This window comes from Solanum stenotomum, chromosome 6 (assembly GCF_019186545.1).
Source record: "Solanum stenotomum isolate F172 chromosome 6, ASM1918654v1, whole genome shotgun sequence".
NCBI lineage: Eukaryota > Viridiplantae > Streptophyta > Magnoliopsida > Solanales > Solanaceae > Solanum > Solanum stenotomum.
The window spans coordinates 51,896,763-51,911,652 of record NC_064287.1 but is presented as its reverse complement, the minus strand read 5'-3'; the positions used below and the strand labels follow the sequence as shown (position 1 = coordinate 51,911,652).

At 35.4% G+C, this 14,890-nt stretch overlaps 2 protein-coding genes and 1 pseudogene across 6 annotated transcripts; 2 read left to right on the top strand and 1 right to left on the bottom strand.

The window, feature by feature from the left end:
• Window positions 1-351: 351 nt before the first annotated feature.
• LOC125869345 (uncharacterized) lies at window positions 352-10,582 on the top strand. 4 transcript variants are annotated; one of them, XR_007446803.1, is made up of 13 exons: window positions 352-678; window positions 1,844-1,988; window positions 3,140-3,300; window positions 3,879-4,058; window positions 5,014-5,089; window positions 5,590-5,667; window positions 6,342-6,427; window positions 6,965-7,038; window positions 7,529-7,574; window positions 8,585-8,694; window positions 9,050-9,224; window positions 9,777-9,896; window positions 10,076-10,300. XR_007446803.1 is itself a non-coding variant. In XM_049549922.1 (13 exons), exons 1-12 carry the CDS (start codon window positions 415-417, stop codon window positions 9,840-9,842), a joined length of 1,461 nt encoding a protein of 486 aa, XP_049405879.1. In that variant the 5' UTR covers window positions 352-414; the 3' UTR covers window positions 9,843-9,858; window positions 10,076-10,213. The 4 variants fall into 4 exon arrangements, 3 of the variants coding, with proteins under 3 accessions (XP_049405879.1, XP_049405877.1, XP_049405876.1); XM_049549922.1 differs by having other exon boundaries at window positions 9,777-9,858; window positions 10,076-10,213; XM_049549920.1 differs by having other exon boundaries at window positions 9,777-9,877; window positions 10,076-10,191.
• On the top strand, window positions 10,208-13,007 carry LOC125869346 (glycosyltransferase BC10-like). 2 transcript variants are annotated; one of them, XM_049549924.1, is made up of 3 exons: window positions 10,208-10,335; window positions 11,583-11,871; window positions 12,365-13,007. In XM_049549924.1, exons 2-3 carry the CDS (start codon window positions 11,596-11,598, stop codon window positions 13,004-13,006), a joined length of 918 nt encoding a protein of 305 aa, XP_049405881.1. In that variant the 5' UTR covers window positions 10,208-10,335; window positions 11,583-11,595; the 3' UTR covers window position 13,007. The 2 variants fall into 2 exon arrangements, with proteins under 2 accessions (XP_049405881.1, XP_049405880.1); XM_049549923.1 differs by lacking the exon at window positions 10,208-10,335 and having other exon boundaries at window positions 10,711-11,871.
• Window positions 13,008-13,249: 242 nt separating this feature from the next.
• LOC125868883 (glycosyltransferase BC10-like) lies at window positions 13,250-14,398 on the bottom strand (annotated as a pseudogene).
• Window positions 14,399-14,890: the final 492 nt, after the last annotated feature.

The window sequence follows — 14,890 nt, the reverse complement described above, 5'->3', positions numbered from 1 at the left end:
TCGCAAGCCCAAACCTCAACTGAAGCGTGAACACTTATATGGATTTGGACAAACCTCCCCTCGTAAGTTAGCAACTTTTGGGCCATCGAATATATCTTTGGTAAGAAACCCCACATTGATAGAGAGATCGGAATTGGACAAACCTCTCCTCGTGAGCTAGCAACTTGTGGATCGTCGAATATATCTTTGTTAAGAAATCACACATCACTAGAGAGATCGAAAATTAGTCTCCTTATATGGACTTGAATAAATCTCGTAAGCTAGATATCAAATTCAAATACAAAGATCGTGTACTATTTTGTACATTTTTTCTCAATAAATTTCAACTAACATTACAGCTTTAATATCTTTAAACAACCACCCACAATTATAAAAAAACTACACAAAATTTCAACTTCCAGTGAGTTTACTTCAATGGCGACTCAGTATAATCTTTCGTTAATCATCAAGAATCCATCAAATGAAGCTGAATTTCTGCTTGTTAAACAAAACCCACCTCCTAAATTCAACGATCCTGAATATGATTCTTTTTCCGATTCCCCTTTATGGGATTTGCCTTCTTCACCATTGTTACCTCTTGATTCTCCTTCAGATAATCAATTCTCCATACAAGTCCCTGAATCTTGCTCAGATGAGGTTGATTTAAGTAAATTTGATCTTAATTCAGCGATTCATAAGGTACCCACGAAATTTTTAGTAACTCAGTTGGTTAGCTACGTGAACTTTTACTTTATTGGTTATGTTCGATTTCACACCTTGTAATCCCCTTGTCCATTTCCCCTTCCCTTATTCATTTATTTAAATAAAATCCTAACTTGTTTGAGATAGAGGCATAATTGTTGTTTGTTGTTGTACCTGGGGCGGAGTTAGGTAGGATGGAGGGGTTCATCTGAATTCCCTTTGGCGAAAAATTACAATTGTTTATATATGGTTTATGTATGGAACCTCCTTTGGTTTCTTCGTGTGTTTAGTTTTTCATATTTTGAACCCCTTAGTGAAATTCCGGCTCTGCAGCTGGTTGTATCTGTATTTCTTGGTTATTGGGATAGGCAAGAAATGTACTTTCCTTACTCAGTTTACTCCTTTTATCTTAAATTATGGACTTTTTAAGCATAGGGGTCAAGTTTTTTAAATTTTGGACGTGATTCGGACAGATTGCTGTATTTTGTTAAGAATCAACCTGAATAGTCGCTCACCAACCACTTGAACTAAAAAAATAGCTGACAGATGTATAATCGATATTTAGTAGGTGTAATCACCTCTGCATAATCTATTGAATAGTAAATCCTGTCAGCTATTTGTGTAAAGATACCTTTTTTTTTTCCGGACAAAATGTTACAAGTCAAAGTTTCTAAGAATTGAATATAAAGGATACTACCTCTACTTATACATTTGCCGGAAATTTTCGTAGTATAAAGGTCCTTTTACTGAAAGAATGTAGAATTTCTTGGTGAAATGAATGTTAAATTGCTTTCAGCTTACTCCTGTTGCAGATTTTATCCTTTCAATATCTGGATAATCTTGGTGGATTTGACATTTTTAAATGATTAGTTATGAAAATTGAAGTTTAATTTGGCGCAATGAGTATATGTACCCTCTGTTGGGGCTTACTGAACTATCATTATGCCTTCATTATTCTTATGCCTATCATAATTATTGTTATCATGATCATCATAGTTGTAATTGTTGTAAGATCGCAAGTAGACTTCATAAAAGGTATGATACTATTTCTTATGCCTATCAGAACTGTTTAAAAGAGGCTCGTCTACATATGCTGCAGTCTATGCATATGCATGTTTTGCAATATGGAGTTGTTAAAGCTTGTAGGTGCTGATTATTGTAGGTTCTAGAGCAAGTGGAATTAGAGGATATCCCAGTCGAGTGGAAATTCATGAAGTATGTACAGGAGCCTGAATTTGGACCAGGATTGCCAGTAAAGACGGTCTACATCATTGGAACTTTGGGTCCTAAAAATGGAAAATTAAAGGGTTCGACCAACTTCACTCAGTTCACATTTGACTTATCTTTTTTCCAAGTATCAGTATGAATACTGCTGTTGTGATTTAACCGGGTCTTACGTTGTAGTCTTAGAAAGGAGGATCAATTGCCTTCCAATGTGAGCTTGCTCTTAGTCCAGTTGTAAGAGCAACATATGTCATTGGAACTTCATTAGTTGTAATTTCCAACTGAATTAGAACAAATTATTACCTACATTCTCGAACTGTATTATACTTGGTCTTTCCCAAAAGTGTCCCCTTTTCTTAAGCAGAAACCTTATGTCACTCTTCACTACTTTTAGAATATTGTACTGCTATGAAAATTAAAAGCAGCCCTCCTTTTATCAATTATCTTTATTGAATTGCAAACTTGTCAAGAAGTAATCTTAGATCTGCTTTAGGTGCGATAAATATTTCAGAAAGGCTATGTCATGTCAACTGTAATCTTCATCTCTATGCCTAACTAAAGTAAGGCTATAAAGCTGAGATGGTGTGGCTTAATTGGTCGTTTGTTGTTAATAATCTAACGAGGTATACTACCAAAGCATATTTTCACATATAATGCAGGTTACTAATTTTCAGAAGTGTGATCTATTGTTGGAGAAGCATGATTATTCTTCTACAAATATAACAGATTCGTTTTTCGAGAGATGGTCTGATTAGACTGATATCCTAACTGAATCTGAATAAAGTATTTGTGAAATCAATTAATGACCGCAATCTTTATCTGCGATCCACATTTGCTTCAACTTTTCGAAAGGAGAAAGCACGTGGTGTCAAAACTCAGTTTGGTTGGAATTTCACTCTCTATCGTATCCCAAATGTGCAAGTCGAATTTAATGGATTCAGTATATAAGCCTCTAGGGGTTAGAAACCATCATACATATTTTTACTGCTTCATTACCTCTTATTGTCTATTGTGTATCTCCTCGGTGACTGAGAAATGACAACTGTCCTTCTACATAGAATTTCATAATGATAAACCTGCTTTTTTGCTTTTGTATTTTCCCAAATGAAATAGCATCCATAATTTCTAATGGTTATGAATGACGAAATTACCATCTTTTTTATACCTCCCCTGCTCTCCTTTTTCCTCTAGGGATGATTGTCGAGATTGTAACATGGTAACTAACATTGAACAGATGTTGAGCTCTGCAAGTGGATGACCACTGAGGGATGCATTAGTATGCTCGCTGAAGTGAAGCCTTGCAGTGACCGTGTAGGATCAATGGTGGTTGTTGGTCTTCTGAATGATTCAACAAAATCTGGGACATGGAAAATTCCTCCCACCTTGAAATGTCAGGTTTGTTATTATGTCTCGTGCTTGCTGACCTGTCAAAGTTTTTTCATTAAGAAATGAGAAATGAATAATACATGGACAACTAATGGTATTCCACATAAGTAGAGGGGCTAGAAGTATCATGAAAAGCATAAATACCAATTTGACGCTGATGTTTCATGGGACGGGACCTAACTAGAATTTTTCTGAAAACCTGAAGTCAAGAAAGAACTTAAGGGACACTCTATCAGAAACTCCGTGATATAGTCATTCATTCTCATTGTTCTTTGTTTTCGAAAGCTGATTAAGTCAGCCAGAAATTGTTCATTCTGCACAACTTTGGTGGCTGTTGAGACTTGTTGAAGTGTAATCACTAAACTTCATTTGAGATCTTTACTCTGAAGTTTCTCTTAGTTGCACAAGCAGTTGAAATTTAATCTATATATAAGATGCCAACTCCAGAAAGAGTCCTCAGTCTGATAAGCAACGAATATCAAACTGTTTGAACATGTAGATGTGAAAATTTTGTATCTTTGATTCTTTTTACTATCTTAAGGACAAAATACTGTCCAGTAGGAGCTGATGTTTTTCTCATGTTGCAGGAGTACCCTCTTGGTGTTAAAATTATACCAATGGAAAGTAGAACAGCTAAGCCTTTTCGTACCACAAACTTAATTGTTTTCCTGCCTGAAGGTAATGCTAGTGAGCGTGATGATAGTTTTATCGCTCATGGGGAAGCCCTCATAGTAGACCCAGGATGCAAGTCTGCTTCATATGAACAGGTTAGAGCTAGTACATAATCTACTTCTTACTGTTTTTTATAATGTGGAACGAACAAATGATATTTTCCCGGTCTTAGAAGTGAAGCCATAGAATGCAGAGAAAAACCCACTCAAGCAACTACTTTCACATATTTTGGTCTTAGGTGGATTGGGTGTAACAATTTCCTTTACTAAATATAGATGCACGTGGATTGTTGTACACTTGTTGGTACATTTCTTTTGAAGTGCGATACTTCCAGAGGCCTAACAGCGTCTTTGCAAATTCTCTGAAGATTGGTTGACTATAACTCTATAAGGGTCATGTAAACAAGCAATGGAGGCAAATTATAGTAAGATACCTGAGAGAGTAAATTCTGAACAATTGTTGTGGGAGCTGTGTTCGCTTCTGCTGAAGAATATTGGCCAAAATGTTCCAAACTTTAGGTGACAGTAGATAACAAATAATTAAATAGACCCTTCACTATCCAAAAATCTGTCTTTAGCAATTCCTGAGCAATTGACATGCTTCTTATCTCCGTGTTGCCAAGTTTCCTAGTTTCCTGTATGTTTGCTTACCATATGTCTTAATGATTCACCTTTCTGGCTAAAAGCCTTCTTTTTAAAACCTATGATCTTCCTTGCCAATGATGCGATGCTTACATTTTGGATAAGAAAATAGTATATGTTGTTTGTTAAAAGAAAATGTCAATTAAGTTTTGTCACATTCAATAGCAAGAAGCAGTAGAGGAGGTAAAGCCGAAAATATTTGTTCAGTGTTTGTACATTGAATAGCTTTACCTCAGCAATGGGTTCCTGCACATGTTTCTCTTTTCTTTATGTCTTGGTAATCTGTTTAGGAGTGGTTGAAACTCTTTTTATGTTTCTTCTCTTTGTTTTCGTCTTTTTTTCTTTCTTGTAATTGGTCTGCCTCTTATGCTGTTATGACATCTCGATGCTCTGATGCTTGGATTACCAGCTCAAGGAAATCATTGCTGCTTTGCCGAGAAAACTAGTCGTCTTTGTGACACATCATCATAATGATCATGTTGATGGTAAGCAGCTTTCACTTCCAGGCCTGGAAACTTTCCTCTGCTTAGAGTCACAGCCTTATGCTATGCACAACATTTGATTTTTCTCACACTGATGTCATCATACTCATCAAGGGTTATCTTTATGTATTTTTCTTTTATTTAAATGATCTTTCTTGTGCCGTCTGGACAAGACCTACTTTCCATGTAAAGTTATTACAAGTTCCATTTTCTTTGTATCTGGCCCTTAATGTGTTGGAAAAAATTAGTGCTCTTTTTGCAGTTATGAAAAAATTTCTTTATAGACATTTGGCTGGCTCGTCAGAAACAGTTAGTTGACTAACTGCAACATGGATTTATTGGATGTCTATTTCAATAGAAGCTGGGAAAACATCTATAACATGATGAATAGTTTCTTTAATTTTGTTGTCTAAAGTATTATTCTCCTTACTTTTTTCACTAGACTAATCTGGAGGTTTTGTAAGTAATTTCTGAAACATAAACTTGTGCTCCATGTGCTTCAGGTCTTTCAGTAGTCCAGAAATACAGTCCTGATGCTCGTCTTTTGGCTCATGAAAATACGATTCGTCGAATTAGAAAAGGTCAGAAAATTTTCAATTCTGTAGAATAGTAAGTGTCTATCTTGCCATAACTAAACCACCTTTTTGTTTAGAGAGCTACGCTTTTACTTTGCGTCCTATGCTTTTCTAGAAGGTTTATTTGTCAGTAGAAAACATAAAGAACTTCTAGTACTTATTGTTATATAATCATTATTTTTATTTTATTTATGATATTGGCCTAAGATGAATTTAAATGGAGTAACATGATCAATGAGGATTCATATAGCCAACCATAACCTGTTTGGGAGTGAGGCGTAATGTTATTGTTTAAATAGCTAGCAAGGGTTGTGGGTCTATACCCTTTTTTGGTCATGAAAAGAAGAGAGCGAACTATTATAATGAAGGATGACTTTTATGTTTGTCCCCTGTTGTTAAAAGGCAATTGCTTTTCATGCAAGAATGTATTTTCCGTGATAATGGGCTTACAAAGAGACCTGTCATATGATGGACGGGGGGGAATCAATAACTTCTCATTTTGACTAACAGGAATAGTTTCTAGTTGATGACTCTATTAGTGTACATTCAAGTGAGCTTAAAATATACACATGTTCATGCACCATTTACATCTTATTAATCTTACGGTATTTGTGAACGTGAAATATTCTTTATCAAGTAAATGCATTTAATAACTTACAAGTAATTTCCATGTGATGCAGATGATTGGTCTCTCCCATATGTTTCAGTTTCTGGATCTGAGGAAATTTGCATTGGCAATCAGAAATTAAGAATTATCTTAGCACCGGTAATCTCCATTTATATCCTAGCTTCCTCTGATGAGAATCAACACCCCCATGAAATTCTGTTTTATACATTCATTATTGTTGATTCTCTTCTGGTACTTGCTTCTTTATTAAAGGGATTCATGGTATTACGAGTAATCTATGCTTTGATTTAGAATCTGTAGGACTTTTGCTTGAGAAAAGAACCATCCAAGATTCTCACCGGGAAGAAAGCTTGTCATATCTATAAAGTCGTGTCATTAGAATTTTATGACATTGATTGTTTTTTAAGTAATGAGAGTGACTGTAGTGCTACCGTTAAAACATCTTTACTAGAGCATGGTGAAGTTGTGATTGAACTTAATACTAGAAGTTGTAAGAAATGAATCAAGTTAAAAGTTATCTCCTAGTTTCTGAAATGGAATTTTCTTTGAAATGCAAGTAATCTCTTAGTTTTATATCCGTGTTTACTCAACCTTCCATGTAAAACATTCCAATTGTCTTGTATATTTTTTTCTGGAAATTTAACACGTTCTTTTGGAGACAATATTGTGATTCAGGGACATACAGATGGACATATGGCACTGCTTCATGTTAGTACAAACTCGTTGATCGTAGGGGATCATTGTGTGGGGTAAGATATGTTTGATCAAGAAACTTCATATCCTTTAACAAATGAGCATCTTCACTTGATAAATAATTTGTGGACATGCTTACCAATTTTAAATGTAGCTTCCCCCCCCAAAAAAAATGTAGTTTCCTAGTCCTTTTGAACAATTCTTTTTAGCTTTTCTATGATGATACAGAAAACAATATGTTCAAGAAGTCTGTGATCAGTGGCGGAGCCACCTTACAATTAGTGGGTTCATCCGAACCCCCTTCGGCGGAAAATTATATGATTTATACATGGTTAAAATAATTTTTTAGGTATATATAGTAGATGTCGAACCCCCTTCGGCTACTTCGTGTGCCTATTTTTTCAGATTTTGAACCCCCTTATTGAAAATCCTGGTTCCGCCACTATCTGTGATTGTGTTGGCCTACTTTGCATTTGTTTGTCATAGCTTCTATCATTTCTTCTCCTTTCTTATAAATTACTAATTTGATGTATCCCTTGGTTTCAGCCAAGGAAGTGCTCTCTTAGATAGCGCGTCTGGTGGAAATATGCAGGTAAGTTGACATCAACATCTCTATGCTTCTTTTTGTCACTCTGTCATACTTGGAATGCTAATTACAAGATGAGGATTGTTCGTTGGTGTCTTAACTTTTGAAACCTGATTAAAAAAAAAAAGGATCCGACTGTTCAACCAGAAAACCCACCATACTTTTCTTTTCCCATATAAAACTCATTTCCTTGTTTTCATGTCAATGGGCAAGCCTTTCTCATGTATTCTATTGACTTTCTTGAATAGCTTTTTCCTTCTCTCTTTAGCTTTTGAAACTTAATGTGAACTAGCACCTCTACTCAAAGTAGTGAGAATTAAGACTACACCACCACATTTTTCATAATCAAATTTATATCCAATTCTAGATTGTTGTTTCATATAAAAAAGATCAGCTATGAAAGTTTTTAACAGTTTGAGTCAATTGAATGGCAATCTAAATCTAGTATTGTGTTTGTTATGGGTACTTAGAGGGTGAAACTATTTTGTTCCTAATATTGTCTTCCACAGGTGCTTTAATCTACATTCAGGTTCCCCTATTAAAATTTGAAAACATCTACTCTATAACCACTAAAAACTTTCTTAAAAAGTGAATGAATTTCTTGCTGCTAGGGATAGGGGTTCAACAAGAGTGCGTAGCTGAATTCTGTAAATCTAAATTATGAATATCTACCTTTGGTAGATTTATATATCTTTTATGACAATGCTCATTTTATAATACCTTGTGACAATACTGAATGAGATATGGATTAAAGCAAGTGGGGGTTGGGGTTTCAACAAAAGTGCATTGTGAATTTTGTAACTTAAATTACTTTCTAGTTTTTCTAGTTTTATTTTTATTTTCCGATCATGATTTTTGCTCTTTTCAATAATACCCTTGTGAATATACAGAAAAAAGATTAGGATTAGAGCAAGTAGTAGGTGGTCATATCTGTTTCTATTATCATGTTCAACTATGACTTGGTTTTTCTCTTCCTTTCGAAATTCTCAGTATTGAAACTTCAAGTTTTTATACAGGATTACTTTCAGACAACATACAAATTCATTGAGCTCTCTCCTCATGCTTTGATTCCAATGCATGGAAGAACTAATATGTGGCCAAAACACATGCTCTGTGGGTATCTCAAGTATGTAACTCACACCTCTTATGACATATTCCATATATGCTTTCACTCAGAGTGCCTTTTCTGTCTATCAGCTATTGGCAAGATCATTGCCGAAGTATATGGTTAACAATTATGCAGAAAACCTGCATGTTTCCTTGTTGCTTTCTCCCACCATGTAAATCTTGTAGTCTTGTTTTATTGAACATTATGCTAATATATGTCATAAGCTGTGAAATTTGTTCAGTTAGTTTTATGTTTATTGACGTTGTCTAAGACAGATGTCAATCAAATTATCATTCTCAAAAAATGTATAAAACAAATACACTGATAGATTCAATTGATGCACATCTAATTTATTATTATCTGGGATTGTCAGAAACCGGAGACATAGAGAATCAACCATCTTAATGGCCATAGAGAATGGTGCCAAAACATTGTATGACATAGTTGCTTACACTTATGCCGATGTTGACCGAAGCCTTTGGTTTTATGCCTCATTAAATGTGAGACTCCACGTGGATCATCTAGCAGTCCAGAATAAATTACCAAGTGTATGTCTTCTTTGTTCCCTTGTGATTCAACATCAATTCATTATATGTCGGAGCTTATATTCATGATCACTCCTGTTTCGGATGTCAAGTTTAAGGATCAATAATAAGCTTACTAAAACTGGCGCTCCTCTTTGGAAATCCATGAAGCTTGGCTGTCTTAGCAGCTTTGAATGAGCCTCTGTTTACTGTCAAAACTGTCGGTTTCATGGAATTATGGTCCATTGAATGTAGTAGTTCAATTTTTTTTTTTGTACCAGTTTTCACATTAAATGATATGCATGCTTATGTTTCTTGAATGACTTAACCATGAAGTTCATATAATTGCTTGCCCATCATGTGGAAACTTTTGGTGATCCATAAAATTAGATTCGGCCATTTGGGCCCCATAGAAAATAATTGACGAGAGATTTCATGCTTGCCAACACCTTTGAGTGCTGATTTGCTCCATGTCTAGCTTGAGTGTAGATGTAGGTGCAATCGTTGGGCCATATTTCTATATGCCTTTAGTAACTTAATTGATTAGTATCCCAAACTTTTCTGTGTCATGTGCAGGACTTCTCTTTAGAAAATTTCAATCGCAGTTGTGCTGAGTTTGCTGGCATGGTGCATAAAATATAAGGGAACTTTCAGAAAGCTGACCCCTAAGACCTGCAGTTACCTTTCTTCCTTTAGGTTGGATGACTACTTATTTTTCTTGTAATAGCTAGTTGGTACTGCCTACATACATTTCATCAGATACAGTCTCGTATGTAGATCATTATCTCAATTATGTACGACTACTTATTTGTTTGTGCACTTGATTTTTATATTTTTGAAGGGCCTAAGAAGTCATTTCCATCATCGATTTGCAGGATTTTTCAATCCAAAATTTTCAGGCAAGTTGTGGGCTGCGTTTCCTTTTTAGGTGGGTATTAGAATACTCAAGTAGTGCATTCTCAATAAAGCATCACACGGTCAGAGCGGCTTTACTAGTCGGTACTGGAGCTGTGGCCATTGGTTGCTTGGCTGCATCATTCTCCAGAAAAAAACAAACTTCTCTCTAGATGATGCAAACAATTCTTGCTCTGGAAGGCAGAATTCATCAAGGAAGTTAATTACCGGCTGGTTCCAGGTCATCTTCTCTCTCATTGTACCAGAAGCTCTAGGAGAAGCGTGAAGATGTTTACATTTGTTGTTTTTAGCAGAAAATACTCATTGATAGTCTTGTGCGCGTAACTCGCCATAATTGTTCTGCATTTCTGATATTTCTTCATGATTAAAGAAAGCTATTGGATCAATTAGAATTGTAAGACAAGATTAGTGTTAATTGATCACACAACTTTTGTTATTGTGTTATTATAGAAACTATCTTTTGTTTAGCAGTGCCTGTTATTTCATCGATAAGTGCATCCTTCACTTGAAGGGCCAATAATTGAGCCAATGGATGTGGATTGCTACAATTAGGGATTCATCATCTACTATATACCAGTATATACAATGTCATTTTTGGCTAAAGGGGGTTCGGATGAACTCCTTCCGCCTCTCTAGCTCTGCCCTGGGGCAGGGTCGTGAAGTGTAAGTTTTGTGCATTGTAGGTGTATAAAAACAAATACACCCTCAGGCTTAACATGCATTAACATGTATGTGTTCATAATAAGCATGATCGTATAATGTACAATAACAATATATACTCAGTGTAGTTCCACAAGTGGGGTCTGGGCAGTGTAGAGTCTACGCAGACCTTACCCCTACCTTGGGAGGTAGAGTGGTTGTTTCCTATAGACCCTCAGCTCAAGAAAAAGTATGTCAAAGCTGATACTATAGAAAACATGACAGAAAAAAAAACTACAATAAAATAGTGCGGTAATCGACTACTGGTAATGATTGGATAGTGTAAAAAATTATTTCACTGTATTTAACTTTAAACCAGTTTCTTTACAATGCAACTTTCTGTTCTTTCTTTAAGGCTCATAATTGCAGTTTTACTTTAACTGCAATAAAAACAAAAACCACACCTTGCCTCTTTTTATTTCACATTTTATTCTTGCCCCATACTAACACTTCCCATGCTCCTTTGCATTTATTCCTCATTTTCACTTACTTTATACATATCATAAATTGAGACCTTTTACTATCACTTTATACATATGATTTGTGAATGACCATTTTTTTTTTTAGAGAAATGAGTTTCCATCTTGGTACCACCATTGTTCTTACTTTATCTGTCTCATTTTTTGTACTACTATTAGGCTTGTTCATCAATTATCAGTTCAGGAAGATTGTTATCTATGAAGATTTCTACTTGCCTCATCAATCACCAATTTACAATCTCTCCATCTCTACACATCTTGTTTGTAACTCTTCTTCGTCTCATTCTAGTTCCAATAGGACCATGGAGGAGTTGAATGATGTTTGGCACTCGATGAACGATGAAGAACTTATGTGGAGAGCTTCAATGGTACCTCAAATAGAGAAGTACCCGTTTAATCGAATCCCAAGAGTGGCATTCTTGTTCTTAACAAGGGGTAGATTGCCATTGGCACCTCTTTGGGAGATGTTCTTTAAAGGACACGAAGGGCTGTTTTCAATATACATTCATACTTCACCAGATTTCAACTATGAACCTCCTCCATCATCTGTGTTTTATAAAAGAAGGATACCTAGCCAGGTTCAATTGCTTTTTTAAAATAGCATTTCTTTATCATATGGCATTTCTTTATGATTAAGCAATAATAACATACCGAAGGATTGTGTGTACGCAAACCTTACCCCTACCTTGGGAGGTAGAGAGGTTGTTCCCAATAGACCCTCGGCTTGGTTTTTTATCCATTCGATATATGAAATCTACTAGCCCGACTAGTCAAGATTCATGTCGGGTAAGCCCACTGTGGGGATCGTTAAGTGTTCCCTACCAAGAAGTTTTCCATTTGTAGGGCTCAAATCCGATACATCTGATCAAAAGTGATGGGAATCCAACCATCCCACCACATCCTATAGTTTATGCAAGACATGCTACTATATACCAATAACATATTTCCATGACGCCTTCCTCGGCGTTATTGGTCTATAGTACGATACATATTGAATAGCCTCGACCTATTTGTCGGTATATATAAGTTAAATCTTTCTGAATCGTGTGTACCGTTTTTTGTTTTCCACAGGCAGTGCAATGGGGAAGATCAACCATGATTGATGCAGAGAGAAGACTTTTAGCAAATGCACTTTTAGACATTTCCAATGAAAGATTCATATTACTCTCTGAATCATGCATTCCTTTCTTCAATTTCACTACTATCTACACTTACCTCATAAATTCCGACCAAAGTTTCCTCGGATCATTTGACGATCCGAGGAAAATAGGTCGTGGTAGGTACAACAAACGTATGTACCCAAACATAACACTTTACGATTGGAGAAAAGGCTCACAATGGTTCGAAGTACATCGCGAACTTGCAGTGAAAATAGTCTCTGATGTGATGTATTACCCTGTTTTTAAGAACTATTGTGTGCCACCATGTTACATGGATGAACATTACTTGCCTACATTGGTGAATAAAGTTTGTCCGAGATTAACTTCGAATCGGAGCATTACGTGGGCTGATTGGTCAGCTGGTGGCTCACACCCGATGACATTTTTGAAGAAAGATGTGACAGAGGAGTTTTTGAAGAGTGTTGGGAGTGAGTTGAATTGTAGTTATAATGGAAAGATGAGTTCAATATGTTTTCTTTTTGGGAGGAAATTTCATCCTAGTACTTTGCAACCTTTACTTAGGATTGCACCAAAATTGCTTGGTTTTGGTTGACTCCTCCCCCCCCCCCCCAACCCACACCCCACCCCCTAGCAAGGAGGAACATAGTTCGCATGATTTCGTGAAAGAGTTTATGTTATATGCATTGACATCATAACGAGTTTTTGGAATATCGGATTAGGTTGAAAAATTGGTCTTTTATATATATAAAAAATTGAAATTCTTACATTACATTTGCTTTTCTATAAGGGAAAAAATAGGAGAAAAAAATCAAAATTAACAAAAAATTAATCCTAATTATTGGTTGAATTGCATAACCTTTGGTGCAAACATCAAGAGTCTACTCAAAGCATGTGATGTAAATTTCCTTGCAAACAAATGACAAATACTTGTCTTCTTACCATTATACTCACAACTACTCTCACTCCTCAACTTCTTCAAGAACTCTTTAGTTATATCTCGTCTATTAAATTGGGCCGGGTGGGCCCCACCCTTCGACCAGTCAGCCCAAGTCAAGGTCCGGCCCGAATTCCTCACTCTAAATCTCATGCTCACGAAAGTCGAAAGGTAGTGTTCGTCAGCACAACACCATTCCTTGCAGTATTTTTGAAAAATTGAGAAATATGTCTTGTCTGAAACGACCTCTACGGCAAGATCCTTATCAATTTGAAACCATTGAGACCCTTTCCTCCATTGTGGAAGTTTGATAGTCGGGCTCATTCACGGGCGGTACCTACCTCGGCCCGATGGGCCGGGCTGGTCATACGACTCCACAAAATTTTTCGTGGAGTTCATTAGGTGAGTGTAGATAGTAGAGAAATTGAACAAGGGAATGCATGCTTCAGAGAGAAGAACAAATCTTTGGTTAGAAATATCAAGAAGAGCATTTGATAGTAATCTTTTTTCAGCCTCAACCATATTTACTTTACCCCATTCAACTTCTTTACTTGGAATTCTCCTTCCATGAAAAATAAAACTTTCATCAATATTTGATTTATTATAAGAAGGATGAGAATGTACATAAATTGAATAAAATCCTTCATGTCCTTTAAAAAATAGCTCCCAAAGTGGTGATAACAAAACTGGCCCTTTTGTTAAAAACATGAAAGCTACTTTTGGTTGTATTTTAAATGGTAACTCTTTAATTTTTGGCACCATTGAACTTCTCCATAATAACTCTTCATCATTCATATCATGTTCAATATCCATTGGCTTAATATACTCATTCAACCCTAATCGAGGAATTATCGATCGCGGTGGTGGTGGTGGTGATGATGGTTGTGGTGATAATGATTGTGAATTAAAAGCAGAATAGTTTAAAATTTGGCCATTGATGATTTGAAAGTTGACACTAAAGTGTGAAAAATAAAAAGTGAAAATAATACCACATGCAAAGAAGAAAAAATAAGAAAGGAAATTTAAAATGTTTAATTTGATAGCCTTCATTATGTTATTAAGTAAGAAGAAAAAATTTGAATAAAGAAAAAATAAATTGTGTTATGTATATATAGAGGTATTAATCATAATCCATATCAAATTAGAAATCTGTTAATTATATAGAATATAGTAATTTATAATCCGTATCAAATTAGGAATTTATTAATGTATTTATATAAAAAAGGGAAAAAATATGGAACTAGTCAATAAAAATAACAAGAAAACAAGAAAATTCATATTTTGGTTATTACAACTTGGAATACAAGTCAAAATAGACAAGTATTTATAGCAAGTATTACAACTTTCCATATTAAGTTTATTCTAAGAATTATTTTAGGCATATGACTTATATTAAATATATTTAAAATGTAACTTTAAATTAAACTTGTGGAAGGCTAAAGTAAGGTCTTGAGGAAAGGTGATCAATTGACTGTCATTTAATTCCGCTACTAAATAACAATATATGGATATATAGATGCATAAAATTTAAGTTTTATAGGT

Bases quoted from the DNA above. Each gene is read 5' to 3' on its own strand.
- LOC125869345 (XM_049549919.1), top strand. From the start codon at position 415: ATGGCGACTCAGTATAATCTTTCGTTAATCATCAAGAATCCATCAAAT. The intron at 679-1,843 runs GTACCCACGAAA...TGATTATTGTAG, and splicing joins TTAATTCAGCGATTCATAAG to GTTCTAGAGCAAGTGGAATT. The intron at 5,090-5,589 runs GTAAGCAGCTTT...CATGTGCTTCAG, and splicing joins TCATAATGATCATGTTGATG to GTCTTTCAGTAGTCCAGAAA.
- LOC125869346 (XM_049549923.1), top strand. From the start codon at position 11,362: ATGACCATTTTTTTTTTTAGAGAAATGAGTTTCCATCTTGGTACCACC. The intron at 11,872-12,364 runs GTTCAATTGCTT...TGTTTTCCACAG, and splicing joins AAAGAAGGATACCTAGCCAG to GCAGTGCAATGGGGAAGATC.